Below are 15185 nucleotides of genomic sequence, written 5' to 3' on the forward strand. Positions count from 1 at the left end.
GCTGCTCCCTAACGTCCCGTTGAGCAACAAATGTGACACAAAAGTGAGGTCTGGTGCAAGCCGGTGGTGCTGAGCAAAGACGCGACAGCGTCTGCCCTGCTGCCAAGCAAAATAATAATAATAAATAATTTTAAAAAGCATAAAAGCTCAATTGTAAGTTTATGTAACTTGGTATCTCGCAGGGGCCAGTGAAAGCAACAGACAAAATTATTGGAAGTTGCCAGGAAACGTGTCTTAACAGCTCAGCGCCATGATCCTGGTGTTTGACAAAAGGGAAGGCAGTAAATGATGGATCCCGCTCGAGAAAAACACCCGGGAGCTCGGGAAATGTGTGTGGAGAGGGATGCGCAGGAAGGGGCAAGACCCTCTAGGCGATGCCCGTGGGCGACCCTTGCCCAAGGTTTTGCCGCAGGCACCTCTGTGTGATTCCTCCTTCCCCAAACACTCAACTGGGGAGACAAAAAGGTGGAAAACGGTGCAAAGCTGCCATCAAGGTGACCTGGGGAAGAGGCACCCGCTGCCCAGAGGGGCTTGCGGGAAGGGGGAGCCGTCCCAGGGCCGCTGCGAGCGGCGGGTCGGGAGGGCCCCGGCTGCCCCTCGAGGCTCCCGCGGCCGAACCGGGGCCGCGGTGGCTCCATCGTTCTGAGCCCGGAGCTCGGGGCCCGCCCGCTGCCCCGCGGGACGGAACCGGCCGGGCCCGGCGGCAGGTGGATCCGTCCCGTCCCGTCCCGTCCCCGCGCGGCTCCGCGCCGCCTCTTGCCGCCGCCCCGCTCGCAGCTGACGGGGGCAGCCCCTTGTTTACCGGCCGCGGAGGCAGCCGCCAGCCCGGCCTGCGCTGGAAGCGGCCGCCGGCACCGGGAGCGGCGGCGGCGGCGGCGGCGCCGCGGGGCAGGGAGGCACCGGCCGCGCCGCTTCGCGGGGCGCTATAAAAGCAGCAGCGGCCGCCGCGGCGGCGGCTCTTCCCGGCGATGCGTTGCCGGAGCCGGGCCCGGCCCCCGCGCCCGCCCCGCGGCCTCTGATTCGCCCCCGGCGGGACGAGCCGCGCCGAGCCGCGGCGGCGGCGGCTCCAGCGACGCGGCCATGGGGCCCCGAGCGGCGGCGCTGGCGGCGGCGCTGGCCGTGGCCGCCGTGCTGGCGGCCTGCTGCGCCCGTGGCCGCGCCGAGAGTGAGTAGCGGGCGGCGGCGCGGCCTAGGCGGGCGGCAGGTGGCGGAGCGGGGCCCGGCGCCGCCGCCGCCTCTTACCCTTTGTACCGGCCGCGGAGCGAGGCGGCGGCGGCCGCGCCAGGCCGCGGGGAGGCGGCGGCGGCGGCCGCGCGGGGCCTGGGCCGGGCCGGGGGGCCGCGTGGCCCGGTCACCTTCACGGCGAGGGGCACCGGGGGCCGCAGCGGGTTCCCCGGGTCGCGCCGCCCCTTGGCGGCTCCGAGCGGGGCTCGCGGGCGGCCCCGGAGCCTCGTGCCCCGCCGGGCCGGGGCGCCAAACGCAGCCCGGCCTGGGCCAGCCCTTCCATAGCTCCCTTGAACTGTTAGTTGAGGAATTGCTCCAGTTAACGTCTGTTTTGGCTTTTAGGTCGTATTTACAGGTTTGTTTATTTTTTGACAAAAGGAAAATATTTATTTGAAGAGGCCTGGGTGTTGAAGCTGTCGATCCCCAAGCTGCTGCCTGGTAGCTTTCCCGCTGGGAAGGGCAATGGCAAACGAGTAGGTAGAGCCTCAGGCATTGCGAGTCTTGAAATGTGGATAATACTGAGGGATAAAGATAAGGTTTTAACCAGGGTTGCCGAGCTGTAGCTGGCACAAATGTACAAACCTGCCCCTCTCCAATGGCAAAACGTGAGAGATAAGTGGTGAACAGCACTAACAGCAAATGGGTATAAAATAACCAGTGGTTGGTGGCTGCAAATCTGGCTGCAAAGTGGCTGCTGGACCATAGTCCAGAGGCTGCAAATTTGGAAATGCTGGTAGCACTGCTACAGCCTTGCTTACTTTATTCATATCCTGCTTGTTTTGGGTGGTCTGTGTGTGACTGCAGCCGCTTCGCCCTTGCTGCGTTGCCGTGTGTCGGGAAGCTTTGCGACCTATGGATGGAGGAGCTGGAGTGACGCCCAGCACGGCAGAGCCTGCGGCGGGATGTTTTTGTGTTGTTCCCGCAGCACAAATGCTTTTCGGGGCATTTCACAGGCCGGTGGGATAACGGGGTCCCTGATTCCCAAGATTTCCAGCCGCTCGGCGCTCATTTTCTGCTCCGTTTTCCGCGCGCGGTCGGATGGCGACGCCGGCGAACGCGCGCACGGCGGTTGCATAAGCACGCGGGCCGTTCCCTGAGCAACGGCGCTGCCGGAGCTGCCTTCTCGGAGACGGGTGTCCCGTGCGCCCGGATAACGCCGCGCTCCGGTGACGGTGTCCGTGGCCCCAACCGTGGCGTCCCCCAGGTCCTCCTCTCTCTCTGCTTCTCTTGGTCCGTGCTCTCGTGCCCCTCGTCGCGGCTGCTTTTGGGCTGCGTCCCGAGATGCTCCTGCTTCCACGTCTTTTACCTCTGCGTGGAAAGCACTGCAATAGAAAACTGCCTTTTTTCTGTTACCGTTTTGATGCTCCCATGGAGAATGTGATACCATAGCAAACCAGGAGTGAGGAGAAGGTGCAGAATCCAGGGGCTTTTCATTGCTCTAAGCTAAACGGCTGAGGTGGAGAGCTGAAGCTTAGAAATGAGCTTTTGAGTTCGCTCAACTAGTGTTGCCGTAGGCTGGAAACTGCCTTGCTGTCCCTTCTGCTGGATGTTGTCACGCATCAGCAGTATCCACCAAAACGCAGGAAAGCCCTTTTTCCAGTTGCCTGAGATCACTTCGAAGGGTGCGCATTAGAGAAACACAAGCCATTGACTCGATCAGAATGAGTGCTGTTTTTCATAACAACTCCTTTATTCAAGTAGACAGCGAACGCTTCCAAAACGTTGAATTTCCCGCTGCTTTTCTCGATGTCGGTGCGCGATGCTGCGGGATCCTGGTCCAGGCTGCAGCAGAGCCAGCGCTCGGGGCAGTGAATCACCACGCTTTGCCATCCCAATCGTTTACTATAAACAAGACTTAAGTGCCAGATATTTCCCCGCTTAGGCTGTATCTCATAAGGTAACCTTGGACATCAGATCTGGTTTCTTCATTCAGTACTTTAAGCTTGTTACCAAACTAGTTTGTTCAAAAGACTTGGCCTCTTAGTTTTTTTGTTTGCTTGCTTTAAAAAGTGCATCTTGCAACTTTTTCTTGGAAGTCTGATGAAACATGTATATATATGTATATATATATATATATAATTTTTTTCCCCCAAGCTGCTTTGTACAGCTCAGCAGCCAGGGATGTAGTGTTTCCTCCCCGATAGTAACGCTGTATTCCTGCACGAGGAGCTGCCTCTGGTAAAGTTTAGTGGAGAATTTGCCTCTAATTTGAACAGGAATAGTTTGGGGCCTACTGCTAGAGAACCCATCTGATATTTTTCTTATCCTGAAAGCAGTTTTCTGTATTTTAGCAGAAGGATTGTCTTAAAATTGACTTTCACTTCGGTGTCTTTCTGCTGGACCAGACCTGAGCAGCTTTTGTGCTGAGTTGTTGAACAACTCCCCCGTCCCTGCAGAAGCAGCATTATTGAGAGAAGCTGGGGGAAAACACGTATTACTGTGCTTAAAACTCCTTTTTGTTGTCTTGGTAACAGTATATTTATGGGGTGACTTGAGCAGCTACTGCATGAATAGAAGATGCGAAGTGCTAAAGAGAATTCAAAAGCAGGGAGGGACTGAGATGTCTGCAACTGAGAAGCCCGTTTTATCAGATATTCCTGACTTCAGCTCCCTGATCCTGAAGCAGTAAAACAGCAGCTCAGACACTGTGGCAATATTTATCACTTAAGAGCTAAACTGGAAGGCAACATGAAAAATAATTAAGTGGAGTTTTTCTCTAGATGTGTAAAAATCCAGATAAATGCCTTAACTGTAAATCCAAAATCTAAGAGTGATGGTAGCTTGTGCCTTCTGGTCAGTTGCTTATTTGAGCAGCAAACCTGTGATTTGTTAAAATGCTGCGCAAGCTTCAGAACAGCGCGAGGTTTGCAGCATTTGAGCGCTTTCCATTAAAAGGATTTGTACAGTAGCTCCCAGTATTGGAATTTCCTAAACATAGCAGACAATGTAGCAGTTTATTACCCTGCCATTGCTCAGCCTTAAAGGCAGCAAAGTTTGAATAAGGAAGGTCAGCTCCTTGTTTGCCAGGGCGTGTGGAATCTCCTGTCTGGCCAGCGCCGACAGCGCCGCTCACAAGTAATTCCTTCTCTCCGAGAGTTCAGGATTGGCCAAAAATACAAAAATAGGTCTAGGATGCAGACCGAGCCGGCAGCCTGTGGATGTGTGTCCAGCTCCAGCAGATGTGGGTGGTTATTGAGCTCTGCAGGACGCTCTGCTGTTTGCTCACAGCATCACCTGCCTTTCCGAGGTTCCTGCTCCTCGGCACACCCCGAGGATCCACGGGGCTGCCGGAGCCGCTGGGATGCGTTTCGGGATAGGCGAAGCCGAAGGTTGGCGGGTTTGTGCCTTGTAGATCTGTGCGTTTTGGAAGGGTTTCGGAGCGCCTTTGCAGCTGGAGCTGCTCTGCGGGCTGCATCGTTTGTGATCCTGGTGAGCCAGCAGCGATCCGGATCCGATCCGCGGGCGCTTGGATCGTTGGGCGCTCTTGGATGTCCAGAGGAGCGGGGAGCCCGCGGAGGGCCCGTTGTCCGCAGCACCGCGCATGGAGCGGGGTGTCGCGGCCGGCTCCATCCCGGCGAATCCTTCGTCGCTCCTCAAGCTCCCGGTGTTCCCTTTCCCAGAGCTCCTCCCGCCCAGGAACAGGGTGATCCCTGTGTGCCGGGGGCGGCCGTGGCCGGCCGGCAGCTTCCAGCTGGAATGATGAAAGGCTCGGCAGCTCGGCGCAGTGTGTAGATGCATCTTGTGGCTTTGAGCCACAATAAAAGCCTAGAGCTTTTATTTTTGGAAGTAATTATTATTCTGTGGAGTTGAGCTTTGGGTGGTTTGTTTTTAAGGCTTTCAGTTTTCTTAAGGCTGGCTGTGTACATCCAATTACTCGTTACCGCGCGGAATAGCAGTCAGTCCTGGCTCCCAGCTCAGCTTGCTGCGCTCCACCTGGGTGCTCCATACGCAGTTATTAAGGACCAGGAAGGTGGATTTTGCATTCCCGGATAGTTAGTCTGCTCCTGATTCAACTCAGGAGGCATAAATGGTCTTCCTAGATACTGCTGAGCAAAACGTTGTGGCTCCTTTGAACCCTTCTGCTGTGTGATGGGGTCCTCCCTGTCATACACTTGCTTCCTTGGCCGTACCTATCTTTGTTGTTTAAAACAAATATTAAAAGAACTTCCTTAAACTGCACTTGTTGCTCTCCCAGTTTTTTATTGCATGGCTCGATGTGCAGCAAGGCACCTTCTTGACTGACTTCCAGTTTGGCTGCAGTTTTTTTCACAGGGCAAAGCAGTTGCTGCTCTTTGGGCATCAGATTTTCTTTGCCACTTTAATTTCTTTTTTTTGATGCACTGTGCATTAGCTTTTTCTTCCAGAAAACAATTTATGAAACAGCTTGTATATAGTGCCAAAAAATCCTGTTGGGCAATAACATTGCTCTGAATCCTGTATTAGTGTTGCCAGATTTTTTTATTATTATTGCAGTTAAGCACATTTTTGAATAATCATTAAGACTTTTGCATGCTCTTTATTTTTAACCCACACAGTGTGGTATATGTGAAATGGTGAGGAGTCAGGCAGTCATAAATACTAAATGTCTGTTATAAATCAGCTTCGTGAGGTTTGCTTGCTGGATGGTTTCTTGAAGCCGGGATGTGGTGACTTTGTAGTGAAGTTTATGCAGCGACACAAGGTGGAAGGTCCCGTTTCGGCTCTTGGGAGCTCCCCTGCCCCTGGATAAAACTTTCCCGGTCTGATTTTGCACCTGCAGAGATTCCCCTTCCAGCCTGGAGTCGGCCTGGGTATTTCTCAAGCCTGGTTTGAAAGGGCTGTGCTCTACATTTCCTTCTTGATTTCTTACCTATGTTTCGAATCCAATTTGTTTCCAATCCAAGTGTTGTTTTGTTTTTTTTCTCCTCCTGTTTCTGGTTTTGCTGGTGTCTGGGTTCAGATTGTTCTATTTACCTTTTAATTTGTGCTGGATGTAGTAGTTCACTTTGCCAGTTCTTTCTCCGGCTTATTGATTCTCCTAAATAAATTGTCTCGATAGTTGAAGCAGGGAGGTTCGCAACCTTTAGAGCGCAGGAACAAAACCCATCTAATCTGCAAAGAATGCTTCGGGCAATCATTATTAGTGTGGTAAATTATTTCTGTCAGCAAAGGCTAAGCATGAGTATGTGCTGTGCTCTTCTGTGTGTATTTCCAGGGTTTTCTTCCGGAATACTGCCATTTCCTATCTTTCTCTCCTGAAATTACTCCCTCTAATCCACTGGCATTAATTGCACAATCGGAGATGAGGTAGGTGTGTCGCTGGCATCTATCTAAAGAAAACAGACCCCTCTGCATGGACACATCTGACTTTGGTAAATGCCAAGTGACGCCTGAAGACTAGTGTTACAGCTCCGTCGTGATAGAAGTAATACCCAGAAACTCAGGATGGCACAAAAAAAATTATGAAATGCTCTCAGCCTTATTTTGTAATCATGTAACAGGGAGCATTCCCAACAGGGTATTTCCTAACACTTCGCAGCCTGCTTAATTGAAAAGAATGTAGCTATGTATCATGAACATTGCTGTGTTGCGGTGTGATTGAAAAAGGTGTGTATTTAGAAAGCTGCAGCCTTAAAATAATAATTGTTCTCTGCTTTGCAGTTTGCAGGAGCATGGACATTCGCAACAATCTGACGCGGCTGAACATGCTTGAGAACTGCACCGTGATCGAGGGCCACTTGCAAATATTGCTGATGTTTAAAACCAAGCCTGAGGATTTCCGCGAGCTCAGCTTTCCCAAACTGACTATGATTACAGACTACTTGCTGCTTTTCCGTGTCTATGGCCTAGAGAGCTTAAAGGGGCTTTTCCCCAACCTCACTGTGATTCGAGGAACCCACCTGTTCTTCAACTACGCGCTGGTCATTTTCGAGATGGTTCACCTGAAGGAGATCGGCCTCTACAACCTCATGAACATAACGCGGGGCGCCGTGCGCATCGAGAAGAACAACGAGCTCTGCTACCTGTCCACCATCGACTGGTCGCGGATTTTGGATTCCGTGGAAGATAATTACATCGTAGCCAACAAGGACGACAAGGAGGAGTGTGGGGACGTGTGTCCTGGAACTGTGAAGGGGAAAAGCAACTGTCCACCTACTGTAATAAATGGCATTTTCATTGAACGCTGCTGGACCCACGATCGCTGCCAGAGAGGTAGGTCTGCAGAATGATACACACTGTCTGTACAGCTTTGCCATCCATTTTTAACCTGCTAGATCTATTGAAAGGATGTTCATACCTGTTAACTGCTGCCTTTTAAACACAGATTCCTCCTCCCCTACCTGCCCGTAGGTAGGTGAGGGCAAGAAGGAAGGGGAGGCCCTTTGCACTGTTGTAGCAGCCCTTCTGCCTGTGTGAATACCGTATCCCAAAACGTTTGTGTTTCTTTCCTTTAAAAAGCCAGGAATTGCCTACAGCTCCCAAGTGTAACTGGTATATCCAGAAGGGAAGTGGTTCCCTTTCTGTTCAGATCTTCATTCCATAAAAAGAAAGTGCAAGACGTGAATGAGCGAGCAATATTCGCACAGGATAAGAAGCTGGAAGCCAGGTCAGGCTTGGAAAAGGGATGGAGGAAAAAGTGAGACCTTGGAGAGGGCCAGGGATTTCCCGCAGCAGGAGTTGTGGGGCAGGTGGAATAGCCAACCCTTCAGGCTGGGTCTTGGCTCGAAGCTGCAGGTATTTGCAGGAAGGTTGGTGCTGCTCCAAGCCCTGAACTCTTAATTCTTAAACTGGATTTGAATTCACTTCTTCCAGGCTTGTTTTTCCAACCCTGTAACTAAAAATCTGTCCTTAGGTTTGGTTTTAATATATGTTTACTTTGATTTGTGTTAAATCTGACTGATGGGGAGCAACTGAGGTAAAACTGACACATTTAGAGTTGTCTGGCTTTGTGGAGGTAGTGCATCCACATGAAGTCGTGTGTCCTGTGATGAAGTGAGGAAACTTGTGGGCTGGAAGAATTTCTTGCCAAGCTTTAAAGGACAACTCTAAGCTCCAGATTAGAGAAGAAATTCCCAGCAGTATGCATAAACTAATGAAAATAATGTGGCTTCCCCTCCACTGCTACTCACCTCAAATTATCTAGTCTTCCTTTAAAGAAAGTTGCTGTTTTATGTCTCCAGAATAAGAGGGTATGAGCATGGAAACATATGTGTATACCTTTCTTAAAATGAAAAGAAAGTCTATAGATCATTTCAATTTCTAAATTCCTTTGGTGTATAGTTATTGGCAGTGAAATTTGGTTTCTAATGCATTCATGTTTTGTTTTCTGTTATTTAATAGGGAACAAGATCTAATTGAAACGTTTTCTGTGGCTAAACACTTCATAGTGTGTCTCATTCCTGCAGATTTTCTGTGGCTGTGTATGGAATGTGCAGTTTCTCTCCTTTATATGACTGCCTATTTCCATGAAACATGTATGACTGTAATATTTCAGCAGAGGGGCTGGAATCTCAGCTCCTGAGCCTCTAATCCAACTTCAGCTAAACTTATTGGAGGATACCCCGCATTATCACACACTAGCTTAGCTTAGTGACTTAAGGAAGCCAAGCTAAACATGTCCTTTTGATTGAGTTAATATACAAAAGCTTTCCTCTGGTTTTCTCTTTTCCTTTTAGAAGGTTTGGAGAGGCAGCGCTCTTTGACGTAGGCTGCAATCGATACTCATCTTCAAATACGCGCGCTTCCCCAGTCTTGTTTTTACTGATGTGTTTTTGTTTTGAGTGGTAATATTTGTGCTGTCGTTTGGTGGTGGTTGGTGTTCTCAGCGAGGTGGAATGCGCCTGCTGACACCTGCCTGCCTCCTCGGTTGTTTTAACTGGGTTTGATTAGTATTAAGTGGTGAAACTCTTGAGAGAGGCACGCTAATAACTTTGGTAGGGCTTAAGTGGCATTTATTTAGCGAGTCCGTTAGTGGAAGAACCGCGTTCTTTGTTCCCATGCCAGCCCTAACGTATTCTTAGCATGTGGAATTGTTTTGTCAAGATGACTCTGAGCTCGTGTGAACTGTGCCTTGGCTTCCCTTTGCCTGAAGAAGCTCGGAGCAGCTGCCGGTGCCGAGAGGATTAATGGCCCCACATCCTTCCCTGCGTTTCTGCAGGTTATCAGGGAATCGGCAGCAGCCGCCGCTGCCTCGCTCAGCGTCCCGCGGGCTCCCGGCTTCCTGCTCTTAAGTGTTGACCCTTTGAGTTCAGCCCTTCTCCTTGTAACCGGTGCTGGGAGGCAGCGTGGTGGTTCCATGACACCTCCCGAGCGAGTTTTGGTTGTTTTTTGGTTGTTTTGGCACAAGTGGCTGATGTTTGTATCCCCAGTGGATTCTTAGCAGAATTCCCCTCTTGCTCTTGTGCCTGTCTGGCCCGGCCGCCGCGATAGCCTCCAGCTGGAAACCACTCCTGTTGTGCGCCCTGGAACAACAGGCCTAAAGAACAGTCAGACACTGCCTGTTCCGATGGCAGGGAGCGTGTGTCAGCTCGCGGCAAAAGGGCACAAGGTGCCCGGGAACCTCGGATCAGCGGGAAGCTCCGGGCGTGAGGAAGGAGGGCCGAGAGGTGGGCGAGCACCGAAAGCCCCCGGGAGGGAGATTTAATCCGTGGGGATGAGAGGGGGTCCGCACCATCCCTGCCCTTCCCGCAGGGCATCCCCTTGGGATGCCCAGCTCGTGTCCAGCCTGCAGCCCGGGCGTTTCTTTATTTTAATCGGTCCGAATATCCCAGTTAACTCCATAACTAACTCCTGGTTACAGCGTGTAATTATCCAGGGCACCCGTCCAAGTCTCTGAATCATCCTTGCAGCTATAACTCTGGCCCAGAAACTTCTCCTTTAGCGATAACACGCTCGAGACAACAAAGTAAAGGATTTTCCTTACTGCTGGTAGAGCTAAGGGAGGGTATGAAAGAGGCTTTGAGGAACTGGAATGGTTTGTGGGCAGCTGCGCACTGGAAACAACTGCAATTTTGAGGAATCTGTGTTGAAGTGCAAAGATGTGTAGGTGGATGTTGCAGAGGTTGGTCAGGGGGTATTTCCTCAACTGAAGTTTTATTTTCACTTTTTTGTCTAAGCTGCCTGTGTAGGTGTGGAAAGCAAGTTGATTCAGTTAAGGCCAATTCAAATTATTTTACATTTTGGGTAAGAAGGAGCAGGGGAACGTGCAGGCTCTTTGGAATTTGGGTCAAGCCTTATGCTGTTTGTGGCAGCTAAGTGCTGTGTCTGTTAGGGAGGGTTTTTACTCTTTCAGCTCACATTTTAAGTCTTTCCTTTTATGCTTGTTTTCATTACCATAAAAATGCAGTTCTTAGTTCAGTGCAATATGCTCATGCAGTGAGTGACTTTCCTGAAGAATTCAGACAACAAAAATGCTGGAAATGCCACGTCTTAGACCTCAGTTCAGATTTGCCAAACATGATTTTCGTATTTTGCATTTTTTTCCACATGACTCTCTTTATGCAATAAAAATGCTATATGTCCATCGCGCCGCTTGAAGCAACAATTCCCTGTAAAAGAGGATTTCCTGCCAATTCTCTGTACGTGCACGCTCTGCGGCAGCCTGGCCGTTTTGATAGCCTCTTTGTAAAGGCTGTTTGGCCTTTTAGTTGCATATTGAGTCATCTGGAGGTGGGAAAAGGTATTAGGAAGGAAAAGTGGAATGGCCAAATAAAAATGTGCAGGGAAACAATCTGTAATATCAGGCAGTCCCCTGTGACTATTGAAAGGCTGCGTTCCGGATTGCAAGGATGGATATCTGGAATATGAGTTTAATTTATTAGAGACTATGATGAATTCTAGTTATCCTGTTTGTCTAAAATGAAACCCTTGCAGGATTCTGTTCTTGGGACTTCAGCTAAGTAGAAGTCTGAATTATTTAATGTGGTTGGTTGTTTCAGGCTTGTGGATACTCTTTCTTTGATCTGTGTCTTGTTTCGTGCAATAAAAGCAAGGGATGTGCATCTAGAATTCATGGCAAAGTTACAACCCTATTGAGAGAAAGCAGAAGCTCTCTGAAACCTTTTGGGCCAGTTGCAGAACTAGCTGGTAAAACAGGGCAGGTAGAAGGGCTGCCCGTCTGGTGTAACTGGCATAGAGAGGAGATGCTGAGGAAGGTATAGCATAAAAGCAATGACGTTTTGTCTTTATATATATGTATTTTTTTCCTGTGGTTGTATAGGAAGTGAGAAGGCCTGGAGGATAGAGTGTGTCACACTTTCTTGTGACTCCTCCAGGGAAATAAAGGGACAGGTAAGGGCGTGAGGAGCAGCTTAAGCAGCTTTGGTGTGATTCCTGGTGCAAGCAGCACAGCAAGGGGCTGGCTCTGCTCAGCCCGAGGTGCCTCCGAGCTCCGCGCGATGGGACCGAGCGAGGAGCAGCCCTGGGACTGGGAACATCTTCCAGGCCGGTCTGAATAGCAAAGTTCAGAGGTGTGTGTGGGAAACGTTTTGTGATGTTTACTTAGGTAGCAGGACTACTTAGCAACAGCTTCCTGTAATTTTTATGTGCTGGGAATTTCGGTAACCGTAAGCTAGACTTTACTACCTTTGTATGGGAAAGGGGTCTCGAAGCAGCGTATAGGCTTAGCCAACCTCAAGGGCAAGATATTTTTAAAGCTTCAAACACAAAGACATTTTTCCAGTTGCTGCCCCTTGAAGTGGAAGTGCTCTTTTTATTTCAGGATCTGATAAGAACTGCCTTTTTTTTTTTTTTTTTTTTTTTTTTTTTTTTTTTTTTCCTTTTTCCCAGCTCTAACAAATGCCAGATGGAAGTCGACACCCGATAATCTCGCCGGGGCGTCTGCTGTGAACCTTGCCAAGCGACAGCGCTTGTGGTCGGGGCTGTTGTGATGCTCGCGAACGGCTAGACATCCTCAACTCATTCACTTGAGCTTATTAAGAGGAGTTAAGAGATTTACGGTGCTTGGCAGAATGATATGGCCCAGAAGGAGGGGAGAAGGGGTGGAAAAAAATCAGCCTATGCAAATTGCTATTTAAGATATTAAAAAAACAAAGAAAACTTTGGGCAGTGAAGAAGTATCTACTTTGGCTTTTCTCTTAGCAGTCCCTTGGCCCGGGAGCACACAAAATTGACGGATTTCACTGCTTGCAGAACAAGGCTGTGTGCACGCGCGCCGCTTCTGTGTTCACACTGCATTTTTGTTTCTTGGGCTTCTTCACCATCACTTAAATGTTTGCAAACTCCTCACTTCTCCCCTCATCCCCAACCAGCTCTTTAGTAACAAGCACTCTCTGCTCTGAAGAGGAACAAATTTCCAGCTCCGCCAACAGTTAATAAGCAGTAAATACAGAGGATTCTCCCCAAAGTTAACAGAATTTCTGTGTAGAGATCCTCTTCGTCTCTGGTCATTCTTCTACCAGCAGGTAGTCACCGAATGGAAAAGAGAGTCCCGAGAGATGGGATTAAGTAGTGTTGGCACCACAAAGATAAGTGACTGGACAACTTACATTTGGGACCGTTTTCCCTCTCCCTACAATTCTGATGCCCAGTTCGTGGTGGTTCGTGCAAATAGAGCACACTAAGTTTGATGTGCAGGTTGGGCAGGCTTGCTGGAGAAGGTCTCAAAAGGTCTATGGACAGTTTGGGTCTGTGCAAGGGTAAATGCAGTGTGTGCAATGAGACCAAGGGAAGCACAAGGCACTTATCACGTCTTTATGTCTTTCTCAGGAGTTGTATTTGATGGGAATTGCCTCTGTCCATAAATTCTGTGTGGTTTATTTATTTATTTATTTATTTTAAGTTTAACAAGTGCAGAGATTGTTACTGGCTGAAAGGTTGAGGATTTCAGGACCTCCTGATTAATTACAGGGTTAATGAATGTCTGTCTGTGCCATGGAGGAAGCGGCACTAACCCTCCTCTCAGTTTGTAACAATAGCTGGTTACGAGTTCAGCGATCCCGCTTCCCAATTATATCCTATAATTGTGTGCGAGTTCCTATTGGAGGGATGTGAATGAACTTGCCGGGATGTTTATGCTCCTTAATTAGGGCCCGCGTTGGCCGTGAAGAAGCGCGGGAAGGCGCGGGGTGGCCTGGGCCCTCCGGGACGAGCCGGGGTCGTTCCCATCGCTGCCCTCATCTCGGGAGCGGAGCCGGAGCGGGGGGACGCCGTGCCGGAGCCACCAGCGTGCCTTTTATTTTGGCTTGTGACATTTAACACAAACAGAGGATTAACGTTGGCTCTGTGTAGTACTTAAATGTTGGCCAAGTGAGTAGAGTGTTTTCATTTAAATCTGGCTTCGCTTTGAAATCTCCGTTTAAATGAAGTGGAGAGCTGGTGCAGTATATTCAGCACCTGCTTGTGTCCAGAAAGCTTTCTAACCTGCCACCTCCTCCTCCCTTCGTGCAAATCTGATCATGTTTGTATAGAACAGAAGGCCTAGCACCAAGCAAGGTCGTGCTCCAGCTGAGCAAGGCGCTCCGGGTTCAGTCCTGGGAATGCGGGTCCCTCTCCTGGCCCTGAGCAGCCGGAGAAGCTCCCGCAGGCTCCGGGCAAGGCGCTGGGAAGGAAATCCTGCAGAGACTCCTACAGAAAGGTGCTCAGGGGAGCAGTGTCCAGCACACTGAGCTCCTCTTGTAAAGAACGTGGGGTGTACCTAGTTTTTCTGATGTCACTCCAGAGCTCTTAAGAAAAATAAATATGGCTTTAATCTTGTGTATCAGGTTAGAGATGCTCTTTTTCAGGGTTATCAAGAAATACTGCTCTATTGTAATTTAAAATCCAGCAGTTTAAATACTTGCTGATGTGAGCGGCAGCTCTGCAGGCCGCAGAGCACCGGCCTCAGAGCTTCAATGCGACAGCTCTTGCTCTATGCAAACCCGACGAGAGCGGCGGGTGCCCAGCAAGGTTACCCTGAGGGTGTGCGACGGCGCTGGCGAGGTTTGCAGGGTCCCTCGTGCTGGGGGAAGGAAGATTTCTTAATCTGTGGGTGTATCTGCTCGAACGCTGGGTTTTCCCTGTAACTGGTGAGGCGCCCGGGCCTCGCGCGGAGCTGCCGCTGGTATGTGGCCACGCTGGAATTTCAGGGCCCCGACACGAGGAGCTGCGCGGCGGCTCGAGTTACAGCGAGACACCGACGGGTTTACAGTCAATGCACAGAGTTAAGGCAGCTTAGACAGCAAGTGCCAGAGAGCGGAGCAAAGCTCTGCGGCCCGAGGAGCCGTGGGACGTCACGGTGCCTTCTGGTTCCACTTGAGCCTGACCCTGAAGCAGGAGCTTCCTAGAATGCAGCCACTCTTGTTTGGGGCCCCTTAAAAAGGGAATTGTCTGGGGATGGGAAGGGGAGAGGATGATCTCCACTTGTTTGTTGAAGTCTGTCGGGCTGCAGGAGTTTTAAGCATGAGGATTTATAGGGTAAGGAAGGAGACGTGGTTTGGGGTTTGTAAGTCTTCAGGTCTGACATGAAAGCTTGTGCTATGTAGCCGCCATTTCAAACTTTATATATATAAATCTCCTGTGGTTCTGTAGTTGTGAGGGTTTAATTATGTTAACAACATACTGCATTAGTGCAATTGGAGGCTTTAATACACAGGTTTAAATGGTGCGTGGGCAGAACTTTGTAGTGAAGGAGCAGCGCATATGGGGAGGGAGAATGTGGGCTCATACGGCGGCTGTGCGGGTCCGCTTGGGAGAGGGAGGAACACATGGGCCTTTTCTGCCGGGAAGAGAGCGAATTTGGTGCTGAAATGTAACATTTGAGTAGCAAATTCCAAGGTAGTTTGCACGCATGCAGTGGGATTACCCAATGCAGGATGATTTTTCTCCTATTGATGTGGAGTGGAGAAGGCAGAGTTTGATACTGCGTGTTTGGAGGAAGGAGCCTTCCGTGTCCATGGGAGCGCGGCTCCCCCTCGCAATAACACAGGGAAGAGGCCATCAGCCTCCGAGCTGTTTGTTCGGAAATATCTGAAAATAGTCACTGC

General features: G+C 50.1%; 1 protein-coding gene across 1 annotated transcript in view; it reads left to right on the plus strand.

The window, feature by feature from the left end:
* Positions 1-1080: 1080 nt before the first annotated feature.
* Positions 1081-15185, plus strand: part of INSR (insulin receptor) — a 41289-nt gene continuing 27184 nt past the window's right edge. The window contains exons 1-2 of the mRNA XM_088527144.1: positions 1081-1165; positions 6865-7416. Of these exons, the coding sequence (XP_088383270.1) occupies positions 1081-1165; positions 6865-7416 (637 nt within the window). The remainder of the gene's footprint in view (positions 1166-6864; positions 7417-15185) is intronic.

Source organism: Tinamus guttatus, unplaced genomic scaffold (genome assembly GCF_059628265.1).
Source record: "Tinamus guttatus ecotype Peru unplaced genomic scaffold, ASM5962826v1 Tinamus_guttatus_pri_ptg000261l, whole genome shotgun sequence".
Classification (NCBI taxonomy): domain Eukaryota; kingdom Metazoa; phylum Chordata; class Aves; order Tinamiformes; family Tinamidae; genus Tinamus; species Tinamus guttatus.